At 49.3% G+C, this 25,250-nt stretch overlaps 2 protein-coding genes across 6 annotated transcripts in view; both read right to left on the reverse strand.

The window, feature by feature from the left end:
• The window catches only part of NACC2 (NACC family member 2), an 86,502-nt gene extending 62,567 nt beyond the window's left edge, over positions 1-23,935 (reverse strand). The window contains exons 1-2 of one of the 2 annotated variants that reach the window (XM_062011318.1): positions 5,657-5,766; positions 3,847-3,950 (exon numbers count right to left, since the gene is read on the reverse strand). The gene's annotated coding sequence lies outside the window, so the exon portion shown is untranslated. Of the gene's footprint in view, positions 1-3,846; positions 3,951-5,656; positions 5,767-23,803 lie in introns of those variants that run through there. The other variant, XM_062011320.1, reaches the window with a different exon arrangement.
• On the reverse strand, positions 19,990-24,092 carry TMEM250 (transmembrane protein 250). Of its 4 annotated transcripts, none has more exons than XM_062011328.1 (3): positions 23,996-24,092; positions 22,548-22,661; positions 19,990-20,593 (listed from the first exon to the last, which is right to left on the reverse strand). In XM_062011328.1, the coding sequence occupies exon 3, from the start codon at positions 20,458-20,460 to the stop codon at positions 20,041-20,043; it is 420 nt and encodes a 139-aa protein (XP_061867312.1). In that variant the 5' UTR covers positions 20,461-20,593; positions 22,548-22,661; positions 23,996-24,092; the 3' UTR covers positions 19,990-20,040. The 4 variants fall into 4 exon arrangements, with proteins under 4 accessions (XP_061867312.1, XP_061867310.1, XP_061867313.1 ...); XM_062011326.1 differs by having other exon boundaries at positions 22,548-22,727; XM_062011329.1 differs by lacking the exon at positions 23,996-24,092 and adding an exon at positions 23,635-23,762.
• Positions 24,093-25,250: the final 1,158 nt, after the last annotated feature.

A 25,250-nucleotide genomic window follows, 5' to 3' on the forward strand; every position in this document is an offset into this window, starting at 1 on the left:
GGTTCCCCCATGCGTTGGGAACTCCAAGGTGTACAACTCACCTGGGACCCCTCAAATTCCTACCAGCTATTTCAGGTTTCTCTCACCTCTCTTGGATTTGTTGGTTCCTTCCTACAAGAAGTTTTTCAACAGTACATCCTGATCATTGGCACATCATTGGGGGTTTTTGGTTGGTTGGTTGTTTCTTTAATTAATGTTAAGGCCCTTTTGTCCTAATCCTTGTCACATCTGCTTTATACTAGACACAGCTATATTTTAGGCAAACTATCTCAATCTCCATCTCCCAGACACAGCTGTATCTCATCCATACAGCCATATACTGACAGCTACAACTGGCTCCACAAACACAGCGACATTCTGCAAATACAGCATTGACACCTTCCACACCTCTGCCTGGCCCGAAACGCTCCAGCCCATCCTCCCAGCACCGAGCCCAGGCTTGGGCTGCAGCCAGGACCCAAACTGGGATGTGCTGACGTGCACAGCTGAACATGGGTGCATGTTCTCAGAGAGCCCAAGCCTCTGCTTCCACCCCAGAATCTTGCCTGACATGGGGAGAGCTGCTACCTGGGATGATTTCCCAGTTATCCATTTCAATAGACGACATTTTTCTCCTTCTTCATTCAAAGCTTCATCCAAAACGTTCGCTAAAGAAAGAAACAGAAGAAAAACCACCAAGGGAGATGGACATTCTGGTGTTTCAAACAAACCTCTCCCAGCTGCTCAAGACCCAGCGATGCTGCAGAGGCTCAGCTGAGGCAAACGGCCCAGCCAGGGGGGTCACGGCCAGGCCCAGGCCCGTTCTGGGCTCCTTTCCCACGTCGCTTCTGCTCCCTCACTGCTCGCCTGCTGCCAACCCTCTGGGATGCTGGAATCACGAGGATGTCTCTTTGAGTCACCCCAAGGGCCATGCAATTGGCCCTGTGCTGTGACAGGACTGCTCCAGGGGCAACAGTGGGGGCTCTGGGTTCCAGCAGTTCCCTTTGATGAGGGAACTCTCCAGGATCCACTTCAGGAACTGCCTCTGTGCCCCAGTCCGTGGCCTCAGCCCATCCCACTGAGCTGCCTCCTGCACCTCCCCCAGTCTATTAAAGCCACCTGAGTAGTTTTACAGCCTTAGCTGTTTCTGTAATTAATGAGATCTTGCCACCTACACCTTCTCCTTTCCACTTGCTGCTGCCTGTGCCATCAGTCCTGCAAACATTTACTCATCTGGGCCCTGATGTTACAAACATATGCTGAACTTGGACTAAATGATCTCTAAAGGTCCCTTCCAACCCCACCATTCTATGCCTCTATGAACTTGGCACGTTGGTGAGGGGATGGTACAGGGCATCACCGAGCCCCACTGGCTACAGCCCAATGATTCTGTATCCTGAGGGATTCTGCTTGGAACCACCACGTGCGGGAGCTGCTGTGCCCACAGAGGGACTGAGCTGCACAGGGGGACAGGGTGATAGGTGCCCTTTAGGAGGGTTAAACCCCTTGCAGCTAATCTGGCTGTGGTGGTACCTGGCTTGCAGGGCCCCAGCAGCCCCCTCCACCACACACCGAGGTGATGCTGCACCCCCACAGCCCATGGTAAGCCAAGAGGGAAGCCCCTGGGGACACAGAGCTCCCACCCTCAGTAAAACCCAGACGAGATTTGTTTTCTGATGGTCTTGCAGCCTGGATTTTAATGGCAGAGGAAGAGGCTTAGAGCAAAGTGAGACCTGTGCTGACCCACAGCTCCACAGCCCTGGGTAGGAGCTGAGTGTGGCATCCTGGGCTGCCACCAGCTCCACTCTCCTCCTCTGTACCCTTCTCCTGCTCTCAAAAAGCCTTTTAAACATCACAAAGAAAGAGCTATCTGAGGTGGGGCTGCGTGAGACCTGTGGGCAAATTTCCATTCCAAATTTCATCCTATAGCTTAAAAAGAAAGTCATTTTTGCTTGGTTGCTTCTCTAAGCCCAAAATATTAAAATCAGCAAAGCCATTGACATGATTAAAGTGCACAGTGTTAGCCCCACGTCTTCTAAACACATTTCAAAGGAGTAACAAAACCCTCTTTAAAGCGTGAGCCTCTTGCTGTCTGTTTCACACGCAAGATTGTGTCAGGACTTCTTTGAATCTGGAAGTTTCTTTCCTCTTACACTCTCCAACATTTATCATCCTTAAAAATCTGCAGTCAAATATCCCCATATTTTAAAACCCAGCACTGGATGCCTAGAACTGCTCAAGGCTGAGGAATTTCATTAGCACATGACACTTAAAAAAACACCAGAGTCAGGTCAGGACAAACACATTTTCTTTGCTGTGCAAGATAAAATTGGTTTTTTTTTTTAGAAATGATGCATGAAAAAGACATTCCAAAACTGCCTTGTGAGATGGAGCAATTGTACTACCCTTAAGGGGTGATGGTCCCTGCTCCCCTCCCTTGTTTTCAGTGGAAGCATCTCAACATGATGCTACAAACGCATCGGCACCTGCGTGGACACCCACTCACCATTTCACAGGGAAGGGAATTGGGTAATGGTGGCCTGCTTGGCCACTTTCCAGGCAGAGCAGAGCTGCTGAGAACCCTTCCAGTACAAATATGTGCAACACTTCCCACAAGAACTCCCCTATCACAGGAGTTCCCTGGCTGTGCCTGGCTGGACCTCCACATCACCTCCTGGGGCTACAGCACTGCTCCTCAGGGGGCAAACGTCCCCAGGGGGATGGCTAGCATCGACCCCTTGTGCCTCCTTGAGGGGCCACAGCTCACATCAGAGCATCCCTCTGTCTCAGAGGACACAGAGATGAAACTTGAGGACCTACAAGTTGCCCCGAGATGCTTCATTTACTGGCTGTGTTTCCCAGCTGAGCTCGGTGCAGGGATGGGAGCCAGTGAGGTGGATTTCAGAAGCCTCCTGCACCTCTCCAAGCTTCACAGGAAATCCAGCCACATCCACGGGGAGCTGTGAGATGCTGAATAGTTGGAAAACTCCTGCTCCTCCCCAAGTTCTTAAGCAGGATCGGAAACCTGAGCTGCGTGACTTGCCCAGGGCCTCCCCCGGCCCTGAGAGAGCAGGAAGCTTGCTAATGCTTCAGCCAAGAGAGCATCTTCCCTCCCTTCAGCCATGGACATTTAAAAAATGTTCTGTGATGGAGAAAGAAACATTTCTTAAGTACCATTTGATGTCTCAGAATGGCTCCAGGGCTAGAGAAAACATGTTTATTTACTACTATGCTGATTTTAATGCAAAAGATTGGTTCAGCGACTCGAGGAAAGCAAAGAGGCAACATTTTCCATAATGTCTGCAAAGTGTTCTTGGGCTGAGGAAAAGATTTGCTTTCTTTCTCTCTCTTCCCTGCATGTGTTGTTGTTGGGTTTTTTTTAATCTAGCATTTCAAATTGAAGAATGGCTCGAGGGCTGAAGAAATCACTTGATAAAATACCCAACATTTACATTCTTGCAGGAGAAAAGCAAACTTGGGTTTTTTTCCCCTCTCATCTGAACAGGAGTTTAGTGAAGCAGAATAAACAATCCTGCTGTACCCCACATCCATTTAACCCTTCCAGGCTGCAGCTTTTCACTTCAAACATTATCTGTTCACTGCAAAGCTTTACAGATTTGCTTCCTTCTCCAAATTCTGGGCTCTAAGGACACTGGAGACGGTTGAAACCCAGTTGTATTTCTGTGTGAGGGAGCTGGCCTGGCTGGGTACCAACTCAGAGCTGCCAGGGAGCCCACAGCAAAGCTCCACCACACCAATCTCTGCTGAAACCAGTGAGCAGAGGACCAAGGCATTTTGTGCAGAGATGTCACTTTCCAGCAAACATGGCAATGAATGAGACCTACAAGGTGTTTCTCCTCTTCCTACCTCCAGATGAGCAGAGTGGGGATGGCCATCAGGGAGGCTGAGGGGTGCTACAGGCTGCTCCAGCTGTGGGAATCCCCATGGACGCCCAGCAAAGCAGCTCCAGCCTGGAGGAAAAGCAAAAGTGAAGAAGTTTGCCTGAGAGACTCACTTTTTCTGAAGCAATCCTTTGCAAAGCAGATCCAAAGTCATGTTAGGATGATTTTTTTTTTGCAGGTAGAAGCAGTATCATCTACCCAGTCCAACACAGGCAGCCAATACCAGCATTGTGCTGTGAACTGCAAGGCAGGTAGGGAGAGAAAATCACCTGCTACCAGAAACCTTGACTCTGATGGTACATTTAGCTAACACTCCAGAGTAATTCATGTTCACAGGGGAGAGGAGAGGACACAGCAGCTGTATTACAGCTGTGTAAGGTTCACGGGGATTTACACACCATCATGAATAGCAGCAAATGACAAAACAAAATGCATCAAACCCCTCTTGTTTACATACTTTTGTTTATTTATGGCAGAGGGATTTGCCTTTTCCTCTCCCTGTCATACCAACCAAGTGAACTTTGCCAGCTGAGGAGTTTTACTTGTGCTCCAGCCTGCAAGAATTCATGTCCTTGTAAGAAACTAAAACACCACCAGCGAGGAAAGAGTTGGATCCTTGGGGCACCTGTTGCAATTGGTGTAGCAGAGCTGAGCAGTGCAGGAAGATGGGTGGGTTCTGGCCATACAGAGCAGTAATGATGGAGGTACACACACACCTCCTGAGCACGATGCTCCAAACAGGGCTGAAGGTGTTACACCTGCCTTTCCCATTGGAAACTGGAGATTAAAAGGTTAAATGACAACCTGTGACCATCCTGGGAATTGATCTGCTGGCTCTGCCTCGTTAGTCTCTTGCTCCTCTGCTCCTTGACCGCTTCGTGGTGTCTTCATTTCACTTCCCACTCCAGAATTACACTCTGCTCCCATTAGGGAGCCTTGCTGGCATGTATTTCACTGGGAAAGCTTTAACCCTGCTGCAGTAAATCTCTCCTGGGTCACGGGGGGTCTCATTCCAGCCCAGCAATGTTTTCATGTCAGCCCTGCAGAGATCTCCCAGGAGGCCCAGGGCTCAGGATTGGCATTTTGATGGTGTCTGAGCACTCTGAACCAGACCATGACCCTGGGAGATAACTGCCACTACAGTCTGCTTGTGACAGTCGTAATTGCCACTGCCCATTGGGACAACAAATGGTGTCCTGGCCACACCTTCCAGTCACCCAGCACACATGAGGGGCCCAACACAGCATTTTGACAAGCCCCCAAGATCAGCCAATGCTTCAGGGTGCAGGGAGACAATTCCTTACCCAAGAAAGCATTTTGTTTGTTGTCTTTGGTGACTGTTCAGCTCAGTTATTTCTCCTCCCCTGAATATTCTCCTTTCCAGCTTTGAATGTGGTGTGACAGCCTCAGTTATCCTGACCCTCCACCTGCTCCAGCTCACGTAATGCCAACCAGACAATGGGAAACATCACTAGCAAGCTCTGCCACCAAACTTCTCTGGGCAGGGCTTTCACTCAGCAGCATCCCCAGTAAGATGGGGAAGTCACTCATGGGATAAGACACTCCTTAGAGAGAGCCCATGGGATGGAATCAGACGCTGAGAGTTATTTTTTTACAAATAAAGTCAACAAAGTTCTTTCTGTTGAACACCCACCCATGGCTGGGGCATTGCCACACAGCTGACACGGTGCAAACAGTGGTTGAGTACAGCCAGGCCCACTTGGTTTACATGAAAATGATTAGGAAGAAGTTAAAACAAACAGAAATGAGAGCACCTTGGAGCTGGCCACGTTGTCCTAAGTCAGCTGGTACAAGGTTGTGTGTAACCAGGCATTGCTTGTTTGGAAATAGAGGAATCCTTCAGATCCTGCCTGTGAGAACTGCTCCAGGTCCACTTGTCTCCAGCTGGGCCCCCCAGGAGGTGGCAGGAGGAGAACAACAAAAATAATGTATCACTGGCCTCTTTTCATAGTTATTTAATACATAATGGTATGGTAACTGTGCAAAGAGGAGGAGAGAAAGCCCAGTGCTGGGAGGCATTTTCCCCCTGGCTGCTAATTCACGTGCCCCAGCTCAGCTGCAGTTGCTGGGCTCTGATGCTGGAAGGTTCCTGACACACATCACAGACTGTTTTCCCTGGAGCAGCATTAAACCAAAATTATCAGAAAAACATCTACTTTCATCTTAAAGACTCACCATGTTGGTGGCAGAATCCCTTCTTGTAAATGATCTTGATATTTAATTGCCTCTGCTCTGAAATGGCATTAACTTGAAGTGTCCCAATTCAAAGGCCTTTAGAGGTCTTTCTCTGGCTGACTGCTTTCTCTTTAAGCTCAGACCATGGTTTCTGCTCCCAGATGCATCACCTTGCTCTTGGCTGTGTGACCATACATCTCGTTAGAACAGGACCTACTGTACCAAGCAACTTGTGACAACTCTCGTTAGGAATAACCCCCCCTTCATCTGAGGTCACCTGATGCTTTAAAGAGTTTCAAACTCAAGCAAAGAAGCATTCCTCTCTGCTTTAGCAGACAGGGTGAAGCTGCCCTCTGCGTGCCCCTGGTAGCACAGGGGGGTGACTGTAGCCAGCCTAGAGGGTTTGGGGACACCAAGGAATACTCTGTGATGTCTCTTGAACACAGAGACATCTAGACACTGCCTACAGATTCCTTCCATCCCTCACCTTTTTGGAATTTAGATGCACAGAAACACAAGCAAGATGCCTTAAATCAAGCAGCTCAAGTCACCCTCAGAAGGGCAAATAACTCCAGCCAAGTGGAAAGGGGACGAGGTGGCTGTGGGTTTGCTCTGAGGGAGATGATGACGCCCTCAACAAGAGCATGAAGCTGCCTGAGACAAAATCAGGCATTTAGCTTAATTTTTCCAAGCTAAGCATGTAAATGAGACTGGCATAATGGCTCTGTGCTTCCCCTTCCTTTCTGTAGAAGAACATTTTGAGTTGAAGTGTCTGTGCTGTGACTGATACAGCAAGTCAGCGTTGTCAGAGCCATGATTCATGCCTTGATGCTGCAGTGCTGGAGGTGGCAGCGGGTAACCTCGGCCCCCTGCTCCTCCTCTGCAGGAGCCCAGGATCCAGCATCACCAGGAGCTGCAGCTACTGGGAAGTGGCTCTTTCACCACTGGCAATGGGCTGATATTAATTCTGCCACTCACTGATGGTTTCATCTGGTCACCTTAGCACGTGGACAGCTAAACCAGTGGATCTGGGCTCAGTTTTTTAAGCTCAGGCTATTCTGGGATCTCTTTTGGCAGGAAACAGGAGGGGAAAAAAGTAAAAGGAGAAAAAATATTGCATTTGGTGCCTCCCTCTGCTACAAAGGCAAAACATTAATTTCTTTGGGTGACTATCTTACTTCTTATTTTAGGAAACAAGTATAATTACAATCAAAGCAACTTCTCCCCAGGATAACTGCTCCACACAATTTGTTCTGCAGACCCAATGAGGGATTTTAATATGGCAGCTACGGCAGAAAGCAGATCCTGCAGATGACCTCTCTGAGAAGGCTGGTGCATTGCACACAAAAGATTTCCAAAGCAACTCTTGCTGTTGAAGTCAAGCCAAAACCCTTAATATTTCCCACACAAGAGGAGTGTGATCTTATCACGGGAGCCGCAGGCAGAGCCCGTGCGTTGGCACAGCTCCTTGGCTATTGTTGAGAAAGACTCAATTCAAGAAAATGTAGAGTAATAACAATCCCTCCCAAAGCATATTGTTACTCTTCAGTCTGTGTTTGCCCTGGTAGCTCCATCATTAAAACCAGAGAGGACGACCCAAGAAGGACCATCACTTCAACCCCCTCAGTGCTCTGAGCAGTGAGAAGGAGCTTCACCAGCCAAAGATCTATCAGCTACAAGACTTCAGCCTATTAATACTCCAGGTTTCCCACCACAGCTTTGAGAGCTTTTGGTTCCCACTCTTATAAGACAAATTTCAAACCCACTCCTTTTCAAAAGGAGCTCTGCAGTGATACAACATCCTGCCCAGCCTCCAGCCTCTCCATCATAGAATCACCGAATCACAAAATCATTTTGGTTGGAAAAGCCCTTGAAGCTGCTGCAGTCCCAGCCCTGCCCTCACCCTGCCCAGACCACCACTAACCCATGGCCTCAGCACCTCAGCTCCACGGCTTTGGGATCCCTCCAGGGCTGGGCACTCCCCCAGCTCCCTGGGCAGCCTGGCACAGGGGCTGACACCCCTCTCAGGGAAACAGTTCTGCCTCAGCTCCAATCTCAACCTCCCCTGGGGCAACTTGAGGCCATTTCCTCTTGTCCTGTCACTTGTTACTTGGGAGAAGAGACCAACTCCCACCTCACTCCCGCCTCCTGTTCAGGTAGTTGCAGAGAGTGCTCTGTCTCTCCTCAGCCTCCTCTTCTCTCTACTCTAGTCCTCTTCAGACCTGTGCTCCAGCCCCTTCCCCAGCTCTGCTGCCCATCTTCATCCCATCGTTGCAGGACGTACCTGCTCTGAGGTGCTCCCTGCTCCTGGCAGGGCTGGGCTGGGCTCGGTGGCGCCAGGCAGGAGGAGGAACTGGAGCACCAGTTAATGCACACAAAAGCATGGGAAAAAACCTACTGTGATTTACCCACACAGAGTTCAATAAACATTAGATCTGATGGCATTCATCGTTTTTTCATAGCATGCTCGATTACTGCTTCAGTTATTGCTCAAATGACATCATTCCTGGCACAGGAATTGATTGATTTTTTAATGAATATTCATATGGCATTTCAGCCAGGAGTAGGCATTAATATTCTAAGAAAGAAGAATGAAACGTACATCCTCATTTAATGAATGATTGTAAATATGGATCTGATGGATAATGTGACAATGAGCATTTTTAAAGGCATCTACAGTCACCTCAGATGCTTTTCTTAGGAACAAAGGGGCAACCAGGACACAGGCAGGGTGAATGGGGTGAGAGAGGAGGTGGGACTGGGCCACCCCATCTGGGTGCTTCTGCTGAGTTTGTCACGACATACATCTCTGGGTGGGATTCTGCACCCAACCCAGCTCCCACCTCAAGTGCCCTGAGAGGAATCATTTAATTATTACTATGAAATTGGTAATCCTCACTGACCCCAGATGACACCAGCAAACACTGCCAAGAGTGCGCTGTGACGCTCTCCACGAAGAGGCGGGAGATGAACAAAGGAGACGGGAGAGAACACCCATCCCCTCTGTGCCTGCTGGGTGCTGAGCACCCATCCTGCCCCGTGCCAGCTGCTGCCATCCCACCCCAGAGATCCCGGGGGGGTAGTTGGAGCCGGGAGTGCTGAGGCAGGCAGGCAGAGCACAGCTCTGGCCTCCGTGGAGCTCTGTCATGTTCAATACCTTTCACCATATGACGAATTCAAGGCTGGCGGTCCCCGAATGTACATATATTTGTCAGACACTCTTAAGATGTCTCCCTGTTCTGAGCACTGATCCTTTGTGAAGGCAACAGTTGTAGTGCTTTAACAGCAACAGCGGGCATGGTTCCCTCCCTCCTCATGCCAGTCCCAGCTCTGGAAAGTGCTAAAGCAGGGGCTTAGTGTCTCGCTGCTCACAGCCTCTTAAACAGGCGTTTAATTGAAATGTGTGTTCAGGCCCGTGGGGAGAGCACACACCTGAAGCATCTTCTGGAAGCGAGGCTTAAATCAGGGCATCGCCGTTAATGTCACCGAGGTGACAGGCATGAAAGGCTATTTATACCCAGCGACTTTCTATTGTGCAAGGGAGAGAACAGGCCCTTCTGCTGACAAAGCAGAAACACGCCTCATCCTCACATGAAATGCAAAAAGCAACACCCTAAATTCCCTGCAACCTTTGCAGAATCACAGCCACGACTGCACTGAACCAACCCCCCCCCCCCCGATGCTGCGACTGAGGAGCAGGGACCCCCAACGAGAACTGAACTTGTTTTTCTTTCCCTCTCCAATCAAATCAGCCACTTGCTATTCCTCTTAGCAGCTGGCAGCTGGCAGGGGAAAAAGATACCTTTGCAGGCCAGCTCCTGCAACTCTGACTTAAGCAAAGAGGGAAGGAAAAGGGCTTTGTTCTCTCCAGCACCCTGCAGCCAAGGGCTCTCGTTTGCGCATCAAGACGCGTGGGACCGAGTTTGCCGATAAAAATATATACAAAGTTATGCTTGGTATGGAACAAGCAGGCAGTAGCTGCTGAAGACTTCACAACATCCTGCTCCTGGCTTGCCTCCAAAATACCAAAACAAAACAAAAATTCAGTTGGCATCTCTGCAAATTGAAGCAAGTTTTCTTTCTGCAGCAATTGCTGAACAAACGTTTCGATCCTGTGCCACCGCCCCCGCTGCCGCTTTCTCCCCCAAATCATGTGCTGGAGGGATGTAAAAGATGTTCAAGGTCACAGGCAGGCTGGGAACAAACCTGGGGCAGCCCATCCCTGTCCTCTGTGGTTTCACTGCACCACACAACCAATGTGGAGCACAAGGCGAGGGCAACAGGGGTGTTTGCCCAGTGGGAGCTGCCACAGTGGGGTGGTTTCTCTGAAGGGGCTGAGCCCCAGGGGTTATGGGTTCTCATTATGCTGAGGGCTTCTGGAACCTCCTAGGCAAATGCAGCTTGCATACCTGGGCTGAATTCACCCCTTGTGCTTGCCATTCATGTGGGAAAAGCAAAACCACTTTCCTCCTGATGGTCCCGTCCACAAGCAGCTCTCAAAGTGCTCCTGTGCCTGCTGGAAGCACAGCAGCAATGTGGGAGCTACACCAGCAGCAAAGCCAGGCTGGGAAAAAAACCCACAGCAGTGGCTTGGAATGAGTGACTTGAGGATTTGACCTCCTATTTCTTTCAAAGCCAGGAACATCTCCTGGACATGCACATGTTGCAGTTTGACCTTACAAGCATGGCTTTCAAATGCTTTGTTTCTTTCCCCTCCAACAGGCAGTTTTGTTTGAGAAGAACACAAGGTGAAATCCTGAAAGCGTGGTGAGTTTGCCACTGACTCCAGCAGAACAAGACGTTTATCCAGAGCTATAACCAGGTTACAGGTCTTGGTTCTTGCTTCAGTTCTTTGTCGGTGCTTGATGCTTTAAAGGAACGGACCAGAAAGCCCACAGGCCATTCATGCACACCCAACATTCCCAAAGAATGCAAAAGAAAAAGCAGCATCAGTCCCCTCCTGCCCTCTCTGGTAAGCAATTACAGTCCTTGAAGCGTGAAATTTGCTTGCCCTTATTGTAGCACATTGCTATCATGTCATTACTGATCATAAAAATTATCCTGTATTTCCTCAGCACCAGGCACCACATTCAGCCCTTTCTGAGGGAGTGCACAACGTGTGAACACAGGCATCATTTAAACAAATAACCTCTGTGGAAAGCACCCCCCTGCTATGGCAAAGAGAACAACTTCACCCTGGCTTTGGGCAGCCCGATTTTGGAAATATCCCTCTTTGTGTGATGTTTGACCCAGCTAGCACTGCAGTGCCCCTCTGAGCACAGCATTAGCTACTCTGCAACCAAGCCTCTCCCCAGACCCAGAGGAGCTCTCTTTGTATAGTGTCTTAATCAGTACATAAAATGCTTTCAGTGAAATGCTGCCTTCTTCTGTTTATCTGTCACAACTGATGCTCTGGTGAACAGTAAATAGATGTGTTGGCAAATCAGCACTCCCAGCGCGTTCAGTGGGAAAGGCTGGAGTACCAGGGAGCTGGGTGCATGTCCCTGGCGTGGTTCACATGAGCCCCTCAGCCCTTCAAGCTCTGCCAGTTGTACAAACCCTGAAGGCACAGAAATCTCTCCCAAACTGAACCTGGCAAAAGCCAGACAGCACGTGTTTATGTAACTCCCAGCAGCGAGGACGGGGTTATTAAAAGGGATGTGGGCTGATGAAACCAGTGCATGCACACCAAGAATTCACCATCAGTTTTGCTAGGAAGGCTTCACCTTTCGAACTCAGCCTGCTGGAGGTGCACACGCTGCTGCCCACTCTCCCCCAGCCCTGCTGCATTGCACAACGCCAAGTTTCATGTTTGCCACCACACAGTTTGCAGTCAGCCTCACATGGAAAAGGAGGAAGTAACAGTGCCTACACTGCACATAACTGCGAGCAAATGTGCTTCCAAGAAACCATTAAGCAGTGTTCATTTGAAGTTTAAATGAAAAAAAAAAAAAACACCAAAAAATCCCAAACCAGAAAGCAAACCAATCTGGAAGAATTTCTCCTGGCTTGGAGCTCGTTATGGAATTCAGATTTCCAGTGAAACACGCGTGAGGCAACAAAGGCAGCGGGCAGCCCTGGGCTCCCGGAGATGGGGCAGGGAGCCAACTCCTCCCCAGTGCCAGTCAACCTGTGGGTCCCCTCCCTGGCCACTGGCCCTTTCCCACAGGGCTGGCAGGTGGGAGCAGCCCCCTCAGCCTGGCACCCACCCCGGGCAGTGCCCGCGCCGGGGCCGCCGGGCGCGTGGGCACACGTTCCCTTCTGCTGAGCCTGCAGTGGCCGTCCCAGCGCCTCTGCCAACGTCTGCCCCAGCACAGATGCCATTCCCCAGCCAAGGCTGCCCCATCGCCCCCCACCAAGCCCCTTCTCCTGGCTGAGGTGGGCTTTGGCCCTGAATCACAGGTGCTCACGCTGCAAGGCTGGCTGGGGAGCGGGGTCCCGTGGGTCCCTGCACCCAAGGGTGCTGCCAGGAGATGTGCCAGGACACGGCGGCTGTGTGAGAACAGCTCCTTTGTGCCACACAGGGACACAGAGCCCAGCACAGCACACAGCAGCAATTGTTCCTTCTGAGGTTTCCTTGGACAAGGCCACTGTCCCCCAGCAGCTTCAGACACCCTTGATAGCAGAATAAATGAACAGGCTTCATTAAAGTAACTGCATTAGGCTTTTAAAATATACATTGCTCTAATTTATTTTTCAAACCATTGCTCATTTTTTAGAGGCAGGGAGATAAGACTCAGGGAAAAAAAAAAAGCAGCTCTTTGCCCATCTAAATTCTCCCCATTACTGAGCAAATGGGTTGCAACAACAAATTGATTCCGCAGCGTCTCCTGTGCTCTTTTTTGTTTGAAAAAGCCACAAACAGATTGTGATTTTTCTCTAACAGATTCACCATCTGGGAAATTTTTCATGCAACTCCTTTCCTCACTGGGAGCAAGTTACTCTGAGGGGAATTCCCAGCAGAGAGCAGACTCTGAAGGGATGGGTGGTTCATTTAATTAGCATGCATAATCTCGACATCCTTACTCAGGCAAAACTCTCACCAGGGCCAGTGGGAGACTTGGGAAAAAAAAAAAAAAACCAGCTAAGGGCTTTGGTATTTGTCTCTTGGTGTTACATACAGTATTTTCCATGCAGGGGAAAGTTGGCTTTTGGCTGCATTAGAGACACTGATTTACTACAGCCTTGTGCATCCAAGGTCAGGATGCAGCCCTGCCGGCCTCCGTGGCAGGGCTGGGTGCAGGAGGAGAGCTGGCAGCAGCAGGACGCTGCCTTTCACACACTTTCCCTGCTGCCTTTCGCACATTTTCCCGGCTGGGGGAAGAGCACACGGGCTGGGAGCACTCCCTGCAGCCAGAGCAGTGCAGCCTGGAGGTCAGCAGGGGAAGAGGCTCTCCAAAACCCAACATGCATCAGCTCCAAAAAGCATTTATACAGCCCCTGTGCAAGTTATGTGGTCGTCTTTTCTCTCCCCTGGAGATTAATTTATCACTTGAGAAAGATGCAGGAGATGCAGAGATCCTCCTTTCATCTGTGTTAACATCAAGCTGCTTCCGTGGTCAATCAGCACAGAAAAGCCTCCAAGGGCAGCACACAGTCTCGATCTCCAGCCACCCGAGCAGAGGGCTCAGAGCAGAGCCCGACAGCCCAGCTCTGCTCTCACCTAAGGACACTTTGGAAAGCTGCACAAGAAGATCTTATACCAAACAATTTTCACTGGCTCATTACTGGACAAAACTTCTCTTTGAACTGACATTTTCTGGGCACGGTGACTGCTTTGAAGCAGGAAGACAAAATTAGTGCAGAGAGTTGGCAGGTGAAGAAATGAGACTTGTGGGGGTTTTTTTTCCCCAGCAGCAGAGCTGTCCAGGAGCTATGGAAACCTTGTTTGGCTAAATAAAAACACAGAAAGATAACAAGGCTTCATATTTTCCAGCAATGCCCTCACTGGAACAGCACGCTATCTGCCCGTGCTACAGGCTCCAGAAGAGCCAAAGCCATTCCTTAAAGAAAATGTGCTGTGTTATTTTCCACAACTGGTAGTAAATGCTGTCTCCTACCTCCCTAGGAGGGAAAGAAACAAGATCAGTGACTTAGGAGAACCCTGGGAAGAATTACAATGAGCTTTCAGCCCCTTTCAGGGATTAGTCTCTTCTCCAGTCTGCTCCCAGTCCCTCTTTGAGACTTAGACCTGCAGATTGAGTCAGAACCTGCCCCCAGCTTGCTCTTAAGGAAAAATGGCAATCCTGACCCTAAAACTGTGCAGACAAAAGCCAAAGGCTCAGATTTTGGGGCACGCTTGGGCAGTGAGCTGAGTTTGTCTGCACTGCATCTGCCTTTGAGGAACCCCGAGGCCACTCCCCAGGCTGGGACACTGGGTCATTGGCTCCCCAGCCTGGGCCAGTTACACTGGCACCAGGAGGTGCTGGCGGTGGCAGCTCACTCTAGGAACTGAGCAAACAAGTTCTTCCCTAGGAGATGGCAAAGGCTCAAGAGATGTGTTTAAAAATAGCATTAATAATAGAAACTGCACATTTATGTAGCACATTCCTGGGCCTTTTACTGTCATTGAGCTTGATATTCCACAGCACTGCCACTGTGCTAACAGCACCAGCCACATTTCTGAGCATTGCTTATGGATTCCTATGTAATACTGAAAGTGAAAACACATCCACCCTGCCCAAATCATTCTCTTTTGGAAACCTCCTTCCCCTTTCTTTCAAGTCCTCCACTCTGGCTGTTAACAGAAAGGAATATTCCATACACACATGAAGATGTGGGCTGCTCTACCCACACACATATTCCACAGAATCACAGAATGGTTTGGGTTGGAAGGGTCCTTAAAGATCATCTAGTTCCAAAACCCCTGCCACAAGCAGGGACACCTTCCACTACACCAGGTTGGTCTCCAGTTCACCTCCAGCTCATTCTGCAATGGTCTTCTCTATGCTGGTTCTCTGAAGCTTATGTTTCCACTCACTCCAACCACAATCACCGGAGAACAAAGCCTGTCCAGCACCTATGTCAGGGTTTTATGCTGCTGCACATCACTGCAGTACTGTCCACATAAGAACAGTAGGAATTAGAAGCACATCAGAGTAGGAATATTCCTCTTTATTCCCATAGGAAGCATCACAACGGTGTCTTGAAACACTACAGCTCTGCACTGCAAGCTCTGCTCCTCGCAAGGAAAGGAGGAAAGACAGCACCTTCCAGTAATTAATGGATGGGCACCTCAATGGGAAGTGACAGTTCCTTCCCACCACTTTACACCCATGGTGGGCAATGCAGTCTGCCCACCAAGAGCCAAAGCCTAAAGCTCTCCTGTGCTCCTGGCTCTCCTCATGAGTCATTGTTGAATGGTCCTTCAAGGAGGCAAAAAGCAGCATTTTACCCAAGTCTCACTGATGCTTCTGAGGCACGTCCACAGAGGGCTTGACTCTCCTCTTCCATCCACTCAATTTGCACCAGTGCAAAGAGAAGATGAAGATCTGAGACATCCCTGCATTGTAAGACAAAATCCTTCCTTTTTCTTCCCAAGCAATCAACTCATCAGCGTGTTAAAAAACCGAGTCTGATGTAGGTGGCATGTTTCATACAGAATTTTAACAGGCACCCAAAACACCAGCTGGTGTCATGTTCTGAAGAGTTAACAAGGTGAAACTCCAACACTTCAGTCTCGTTCATACATTCACAGGCTAAACAAGAGGCCAAGGCAGCTTTGCCACAACACGTATCATCTTCCCTGGTCTCACATCTGTGCAACGCAGACAGAGCCTCCCTGTTGCCCAAACCCCTGGAAAGCTCTGGAGTGAGCAGGACTCATGAGCGAGCTTTGGGATGGGCACACTCTCCCAAATCAGTATTTCTAGTATTTTTCTTAAATATCCTTGAGGCCATTTTTAACCCAGTAAGTGTAACAGCAACATTCAAAGCCCAAACCTGGGAAGGAAAAATAGATAAGTAAAAAAGACGGGGAACAAAACGTTTGCTCTCGCTGTTGGGGATGGAATCAGCATGAAGGATGCTGAAATGAGTTTCAGAGATTTTAGAGTTAAACCCATCTATATAGCATGAAAGGAAGACACAACACCTTTTGGAGCCTGATCCTTTCCTCCCAGCACTGATCAATTTGTAAAGCATAAGAAACTCAGAAGAACATGAACTCGCAGAGTGGGGCAGAGCCTGCAGGGACCTCCTTAACATGAAATATTTCTGGGAAATATCACTATAAGCCACCTGGCTGAATCTTGAAAAGCAGAAAGTTCATCTTTCCCCATTTCTTTATTTGTATTCTATGAAGTTTTGTTCCTCCCTTTGTTAAAAAAGCCAGGTTTTCCAATTAAACTAAGTGGAGGGGGGGAAGAACAGCTTATTCTTTGCATATACTTGATATAACAGTTATTCTGCCTCCTCCTCCCTCTCAGTTGTGGTTTGGCTCCCCTTGAGCTTGTAAGAAAGTTTTAGAGTCTCAGCTCCTTGAGAAAAAAATATTTTGGTAAAGGAATCCTAAAAGCTTAAAAAAAATCTCCAATTTAAACCCACTGAATTGAAATTCTGAACCATTACCAAGTTCCTACTCTGCAGCAATCTCCTGGGGATGTTGTGAGGTTTAATTAGCTCCAGTTGGAAAATGCTTTGAAAAGTGCCATAAAGGTGCCAAATAACACTCCACTCATGGAGATCTAAAACCTTCAAATTATTACATCATGAAACAAATCATTTGAAAATGAATTCCTCTTCCTTGCCAGCACAACTTCAAAGGGACCTCACTGCTCTGGTAGGATCCCACCACCTGAGCACAGCAAAGTGGCCCAGCGCTGGTAATGACCAAGAGTGAGAGTATTTGGAGCTCCTAGTGTTTTTGAGACCACCCCCCTCAATTATTTCCTCTTGGGATTGTCTGTCCTTGTGTGCTATCACAAACTTGAGCATCACATGCTGACAGTAGGTACTTGGCTACCTCCATAGAAGAAGAATGGAGAATCACAGTCTGCTGTCTTCTAAGCAAGTTAGCCCCAAGGAACATTGGCAAACATGTTGAGGAACGTTTGGCAAACATCCATTTTCATGCTTTCTTAAGATCATGTATTTGATTGGATAAGGACATGGACTTTTTCCTCAGCACACACTATTGAAGCAGGCTGCAGAGGGCTGTGCAGTAAAGCATTGAACCACAACACAGAAGCCCTTCTCTCTTCAGTTGTCACTGCAGGAGTATCACTGCTTAAAGAACCACCACCAAAGACAGCTGCAAAAGTGGCTCTGTTGAAGCAAGGTGTTGTTAAAGTGGGGCTTAGCAACATCTGATGGCAAGGCTCAGTCTGCAAAGAGGATATCCTAGTGAGACAAAGTTACCAACACAAGATTTCAATGCCCTGCAGTTATCACAAGGTTATGTGCAGTGTCAGTCCCTTACCAAAGCCCTGCAGTTGCTAAGGGGTCTCAGCCTCAAGGAGTAACCTTGAGCGGTGTCCCAGCTGAAGGGGAGATCCTGCAGCCAGCTGCTTAGCCCAAAAAAAGCTCACTCAGGCTGTCATATTTATGGAAGAAAGTGGTTGGCTCGTAGTCAAATTACATGCGATGGAAAAGGTAAGTATGAGACTCCCTGTACCCACAACCTCCTTTGTTCCTTGACCAAATTAGTCCTGGAAGAACCACCTGCTATTCATGTGTTCATCGCATGACCAGTGTTCCGGTTTCCAGGCTCATATCCATCAAAGCTCCCCGTGGCGGCCTGTTCCTGTGTGGGTTTTCAAAGGACACCCTGGAACTCAAGTTCATGACCCAGGCACAGTCTGGACCTTCGCTTCCTTCAGAGCCTGAACCAAACTACCACAGGTTTGGTCAACAGTTGAGTGCCTCTATCACAAAGAGCACCCACCAGCTGACACAGGCATGGGTGGGGAAGGCAGCAGCACCCACTTGTACCACAAATCCCTCTTTTACTCAGCATAAGGTGAAACAAGGTCCTAGCACCCAGCCACTCTCCATACTGTGCCTCCCATGAAGGGCAAGCAAGGGAGAAGTGCTCTCCACTGTGCCTCACTGGGGTCTCAGTTAGCCTCTCAGCTCTCACCAGGGCTGTCTGCTGGCCATCTGTAACATGTTTCCTGCAGAAATTCTTGAGCACAGCCACCCCAGGAGTCCCACAGTCAGCACACCTGAGCTGCAACGCCTCAGGCTGGCAGCTGCACTGGGGGGGGAAATACACCTGGCTGGGAATCACTGGGAATTCCCTGTGCCTACAGCACAAGCTGTAGCTCAGACCTGCAGGACGCTGAGGACGTGGAGTCCAGAGAGAGGCTCTGGAGAGCTCTACAGTCAGGAGGAAACTTCCAGACACCAGTCTGTGACATACGCTGACACTCCACCTCTCCTGCAGAAACAGCCTTTGGCTCTCGTGGGGCTAATCTAAAGTTCACACCACCATGGCCCATGATTTATTCAGCTCTGCATGCTCAGTCTGTGTGATCTGTAACACTTGATAATGACATCATTTCTGGGTTTCTTTTAGCTTTTGGGCTTCAGACACAAGCTTCTATTTTGCATCTATAACCCTACAAATCAAAGTATGTCAGCAAAAAACTGCAACAGCCACAAGTTGAAATATGAAGCACCCCTCTCTGTGTGCAAACTGACTTTGTTCTCAACCACAGTCATAGCTCAGACCAAAGAGATGAGAAAAGAACAGTCATGTATTTCCAGTCCTGCTTATTCTGTTATGATTGACTCCATTGCTTTGACAGAGGGGAAGAAAAAGGGGGTCTCTATCTACAAACTCATTTTTAAGCAGTTCTTTAAAGAACAGAAGGAAAAGAGCAATATTCCACTAACAGGAAAAACAAACAAAACCAGAATAAAAATAAACTTGAGGCCAGCTTCCAGACTCCATAAATAAAGTTACTTGACTGGCTGCAGAGGAGCACTCTGACATCTTAGATCAAGACCAGTAAAACCGAGTTTAATGCTCAACTCCCTGTTGAGCTGTTAGCAAAGCTCTCCAGTGACCCCACTCTCATTTCTGCAGAGGTAGGAGAATGTTTTCTGTCATCACAGAACAATTACTGCCATTTCAGATTGTACTCTGCTTTCCATCTCTTCTAGGTAAGACACTCTCATCTCACCACACTCCACAAGACTCTGGGGAAAGCGAAACTACTCAATTCAGGGAAAAGTAGAACCAAAGGCCAAGATCTAAACACTACAAACCATTGCAAGGGGCTACCCTTAATCATTGCAAAATGGTAACATATTTGCTGTGACTGGGAATTCCAAGAGTCCCTGATCTCAAACTCTGCTCCCATCACTCCAGTGGATTTGTTCCATCAGGGCAAGACTCAATTGCTCAGCACTAACTGCCTGGAAAGCACAAAGCCATTCAAAGCTGGATAATCACATTAAAGTGAACACAACAGCATAGTGGGGCACAAGCATGTCTTACAAAAACCTAAGAACAAAACAGGAAAAAAAACACCCACCAAACCCCCTCCATGTTGAATTTGGCCCCTTATTCTTCTCAGGGAATATCAAGATGCAATCTATGTGGAGAAAGGGTAACATTGGTCAAGCAGGACACAAGTCACGTGCCTGAGACATCAAGGATCATTTATAGGAAAAGGGTGAAGATGTATTAAGAGTGTGGGGTGCAAAGTTATCTGGCTTCTGCCCTGCAGATAAATCACTGCCCTTTTCATGACCACAGGAATACAGGAGCAACAGCAAGGGTAGGCTCCTCTGGACTAGATTTTGCACTGTTGTTAACTTGCAAGTGTTGCACTTTGATAATCAAATGGCACCTTGGCCCTCAAAAAACACCAATTCCAGAGACAAGCAAGTTAATCTCCTAATTAAAAGCAGCTCAGACCAATCAATTAATTCATATCATAAGAGAAAAGAAGATATGGACACATTTTGGGGTGGAAGAAAAGCCACCTTCTCAGCCCACATGCGCTTCTTTTATTTACATATCCACAAACACCATGAAACACCATCCCAGCCCCCCCACGAGCAGCATGGTCACATGAATCCCATAGATGAGCAGTTCATTCATGAGGCTGAAGTCTACCCGCCTTCGCCCCAGTAAGAGGAGGATGATGGAGAGTTTGTACTGGAAACGCAGAAAGATCCGGATGCCGAGGTACTGAAGGCAAAACAAGATAGAGAGTGCCACCCAGAGGATGGAGGTAAAGAGGCTGCAGCTGAAGTACAGCAGGAATCGGATGAATCCATACATCCATCGGGATTTGAGATAGATGTCAAAGTTGTTGTACTTGGTCCTCACCAAGTGAGTGGTCCTCACCGGGCCACAGGCCGAGTGCAGGCAGGTCGTGTGGGGGCCGTGGAACGAACGGACCCGGCGGGGAATGGGGATTACAGGCATCAGGCACCCCACCGGTCACAGAGTCCCAGGGCAGGATTTACAGGGCACATAGCAAATGTTATCCATTAAGATGGAAGAGATCCAACAGCCTGGGAATGCTAACTCTTTGCTGAATGTCCAGGAAGGAAGAGACCTGCAGGAAGGCAGAGAAGGAAAACACGTTTAAGTAGCCCTGGCAGGAGGAGAAGCAGCACGGCAGATACCCTCTGGCTTGGCAGTTACAACTGCTTTGCAGAACAACTTTGTCCCTTTGCTTATTGTTTATCAGGCAGATATATAGAAACACAATTCTGATTCCATCAGCACCAAGTCAGACTTCAAATAGCCCCCGAGCAGCATGCAGTGCCAGCACTAGTCATAACCTGTCACAAGCTTTACAAGGTTAATGAAGGAAAGATAAGGGCTTTGTTCTGGAATCATCCTGGCTCATTCTTAGTCACACAGTTCTGCCACAGCTCACCCATGCTGGCAGCATGTCTGTGTTTGCACTGGATCATATTGCTTTTAAAGGAAACAAACAAACAAGTTCTCCAAGTCCTTTTGCGTGTGAATTCTACAGCCCAAACACAGCAGTGATTCCAGACTTCTGCTCATTTCAAAGCCTGGCAAAGCTTCACCAAATAAACAAATCCAAAAGAATGGAAGGTCTTGCAAGAACAATGAGGCAATCGTGTTTTTCACACTCTACAGGATGTACCTCCCCTTGCTCAGCCCAGCCCTGTGGTCTCACTGTCACTGCATCCCATGGCAAGGCAGCCTCTCAAAGACATCGACTAGTTTATTTCTCCCTTTGGGACCTGCAGAGATAAGTGAAATATCTTGATCTTCTGGAGTGTTTGGGATTTATAATCTTAACATCCTTCCACAGAGCCATTGTTGTTGTGTGAGTGATGAGCAGCAGCCTGTTAGCTGCTCTCTGCTTCACCCCAGCCTCACAGTGCGCCGAGTTCCGGGAATTATGAAATGACAATGCACTCATCAGATAATGGCAGCAAACAATGGGCACTTCCCCAGCCTCCTCGTGCCCCCAGGCCTTCAGAGCTGGGCAGATCTTCCCTTTGTTGAATCAGAAATCCTCTTCTTAAATCAATCTTGAACTTCAAGAATGTTTTTACCTTGTTACTAATGAAATTAATTACAGAGCAAACGATAAAGCTGCAGGAAATGGACATCAAAAGCCTCCTCTGACACAACGTGCATCACAGGCTAAGTCCCTTCAGTGCCTCCTGCCCCAAGTTATGTGTATATGGATACTGCACTTCTGATTTTCTGCTTGGCCCTAGGTTCTAATTCTATTGGCTCTACATGAGTCAGGGACTAAGAAAAAGGAGCACAGGCTCCTTATGATGAAGGAATTTAGCAAAACGAGGTCTGCTCTCAATTATCGAAGACACCCACATAATTACAGCTGCCTGTTTGCTGTTATTTCCTGTCTGTAAACAGGAAAGAGTAGGCAGCTTCGAAGTATGTTACAAGAATGTATTTTACAAGACATATAAATTGGTCAGACCCTAAACCAACACTCCCCAAAACCAACCTAGTTTTGTGGCTGGTGCATGCCACCAACCAGGCTTCCCACCTGCTGCCTAAGCACTGCTCACTCTTTGTTTGCAGAGAGGTTTTTGGAGGACTAACTTAGCAAGACAGGTTAAAATTCCCATCCTCTGGATTCAGAGCATTCCACTTCTGATGATGCAAAAAGACAGCTTGGCATTTTCCAGCAAACTCTGCTGTAGCTCCTTACACCCATTCCTCAAGCAGCCACGGGGAAATCAGTGCACCCACTATCAGAGCATCCAGCTAGATCAGGCCTGAGTGACAGAGCACAAACCCTGCCTGCAGGAGCTGCATCTCTGGGGGCACACCCAACACACTGACTTCATGTCCAAGCCCCATGTTATGAGTTTTGATTCTAACAACACCTTCAACAGAAAAATCCAAGAGAACCACTCAAACAGCAGCAGCTTGTTCCTATTTACAGTCCTCTCTTAAGTTCACGCTCTTTAGACAGACTCAAACATCAGCACTGAGAACAGCCACAAGCAGAGGGACATTGGGAGAATAAAATGAACTTGCTGGAGCATTACATTGTTAAGGGTGCTGCCATCCACTCAGCAGAAGGTGGGAAACACGCTGCCGTTTCTGGATGCCACTGAATTCCTGTGACCAGACAGGGAAGTTGTCCTGTGACACTTGGCCTTCTAGGAAGAGTGAAAGAAACTGATAAGGTGCTTCATAGACTCACAACACTCTACATGTGAGTTGATCTAAAAGATAAAAGGAGAGAGTAAGTTTCAGCTTGTTCATTTTGGCTGTTTAAACGGTCAGGATTACAAGGCCTTTCCCCAAGCATCAGTTTTTAATCCCATCAAGGTTCCAAAAAGGATCACAGTCAATAATGTCAGTATTGCAGGTTACTGATATGTACTGGAAAGAACAATCTAAGCTTGGATTCAAAGCCAGACACAGACAGGAAAGAGAAAAATCACAGACAAAAAGTGTCAGTCATTTTTTTCTATCCCAGGGTCATCATCCAGAGCAAATAAAACAGGATGCAGAGTGTGCACAGCCAGTGTTTTCCAAGCAGAACACGGAAGAGTAGGCCCCCAAACCTTCTAAAAAAGATCTGGACACCCACTTCTTTGATCATTTTTGGGACCTTTTGGTTTTAAAGCACATCCCTGGGAGGCTGAAAGGCCAAATCAGTCTCTTCTGGGTGTTGCCTACAGCTCAGAGGATGTCAACTCTCAGGCAACTTGATGTCAGCCATGCTCCTCTTACCCAAAGCATCACCTTAATGATACCTTAATGAACTCTCATCAGGGAGTTCAAAATCTGAATGGTTATTCACTTTGGTGAGTTTTCACTCCCTTTCCACTTAAAAATGGAGTGCAGGATGAGCAAGGTACTGAAATACAGTGCTACCTGTCCTCATCTGTCACACACTCCCAACAAGGTCTGCTGTTGCTCAGGGTACTCGTAATTCGTGGAGCAGGAGGGCTGACAGAGCACAACGTTCACAGATGGCAGGGCCATCCGTCGGGAGCAGCAGGACCAAAGCGTTCCAGAAGGAGCCAAACAAGGTTAGGGACAATGACAAATAAAGGTTAGTGCTGATAAATGAAGCAGGGAGTACCGGAAGGAGGGGAAATTCCAACTCCTCCTACATCCTACCAGGCTCTAAATTAAACCGCATCGCCTTGGGAAAGGAACCGAAGGCAGGAAGCCCAGCCGGGACTTCCCGGAGGCCTGCGAGGTCCAAAGTCCATCCCAGACACTGGGCAGCCCCGCAGGTCCGCCGGGGCACGGCCGCGCTCCCCGGGGCGGGACGGCGGCGACTCACCGCAGGGAACGCGGAGCCGCGGCCGGGGGAAGAGACCCCCCGGGCCCGGCGCGCACGGACAGGCCCAGGCCCGGGCCGGGTGGCGGCCCAAGGGCGACCGACTGGTATCGCACCCGCCGCCGCTCGCGCTCAGAAAGCGGCCGGGGCCGCCGCCAGCCCGGCCCCAGCCCGCGGGCGCCGCCCGTCACTCACCGTCCTGCCCATGACCTCGCTGCGGGCGGCGGCCGCCGAGGCGCCGGTGCCCCGGGCCCGGGCTGATGGGAGGCCCGGGCCTGCGGGCGCGCGCCGCACTGCGCATGTGCGGAACAGCGGCGGCTCCGGCCCGGCGGCGGCGGTGGTGACGTCACCGAGACGCGCCGCCGCCGCCGGAAGTGAGGGGAGGGACACGCGTTGCTCCGGGCAACGGGAAGCGGCAGGGCCCGGGCGGGGCGGACACGGCACTCCGGGAGCACCGGGCACTCTGGGCACTGCGTGCGCCAGCGGGGACACCGGGAACACCGGGGACACTGGGCACACCGGGCACTGCGTGCGCCAGCGGGGCGGCCTGCAGGGGCCCTGCAGCGCTCACCCAGCCCCTGCTAAAGCAGGTTCCCCTCGCTCAGGGGCACAGGAACGTGTCCAGCTGGGGTTGGAAACCTCCTGAGAAGGAGCCTCCACACCCTCCCTGGGCAGCCTGGGCCCAGGCTCCCTCAACTCAGCACCAAAGGAGCTTCTCCCTGTGTTCCAGTGGAACTGTTTGTGTTCCAGTTTATGTCCATCACCTCTTGTCCTGTCACTGGGCATCACATAAAGTATCACCCCATCCCCGACACCCACCCGTTAGGGACTTACAGATGCTAATGAGCTGCCCCTTCAGCCTCCTCCAGGCTCAACAGCCCCAGGTCCCGCAGCCTTTCCTCATAAGAAAGACGTTCAAGTCCCTTTATCATCTCCAGGTAGCTGCTGGAGAGAGCCCAGCACAGAGCTTCCTGCACAGTGAACCAGGACATCTTTCTGTGAGGAAAGGCTGCAAAGTCATTTCCAATGTAAACCAGTGAGAGAACCGCCCACAGAACATACCCATTGCCTGAAACGAGCGTGGCAAAGATTGCTCCAAGTCACTCGTTGCTTGGACCCTCCCTGACTCTGGGCACGGTTCTGTGACCAGGCAGACACTGTGTGTGAGCTGAAGGGTCATGCCCAGGCTGGCTGAGCATGGGGGACAACTTTGTGTGCTCCTGCCTGTGTTCCCAGGAGGGACCGTGTTTCTCCCAGTGCTTCTAGCAAAGCAAGGTGCTCAAATCCCAAATGCAGGAGAGCCAGACTTCTGGGGAGGCCAGAAAGAGCCAATAAGTTCCTAAAACACAAACAGGCAGAGGAAAATTGAAAAACAACATAAAGAGAAGGAAAATAAACTTCCCTCCTTCTCTTTTCCCTTAGCTTTAATTAGGAATCACTACCTGCAATG

Source organism: Colius striatus, chromosome 19 (assembly GCF_028858725.1).
Source record: "Colius striatus isolate bColStr4 chromosome 19, bColStr4.1.hap1, whole genome shotgun sequence".
Classification (NCBI taxonomy): Eukaryota; Metazoa; Chordata; class Aves; order Coliiformes; family Coliidae; genus Colius; species Colius striatus.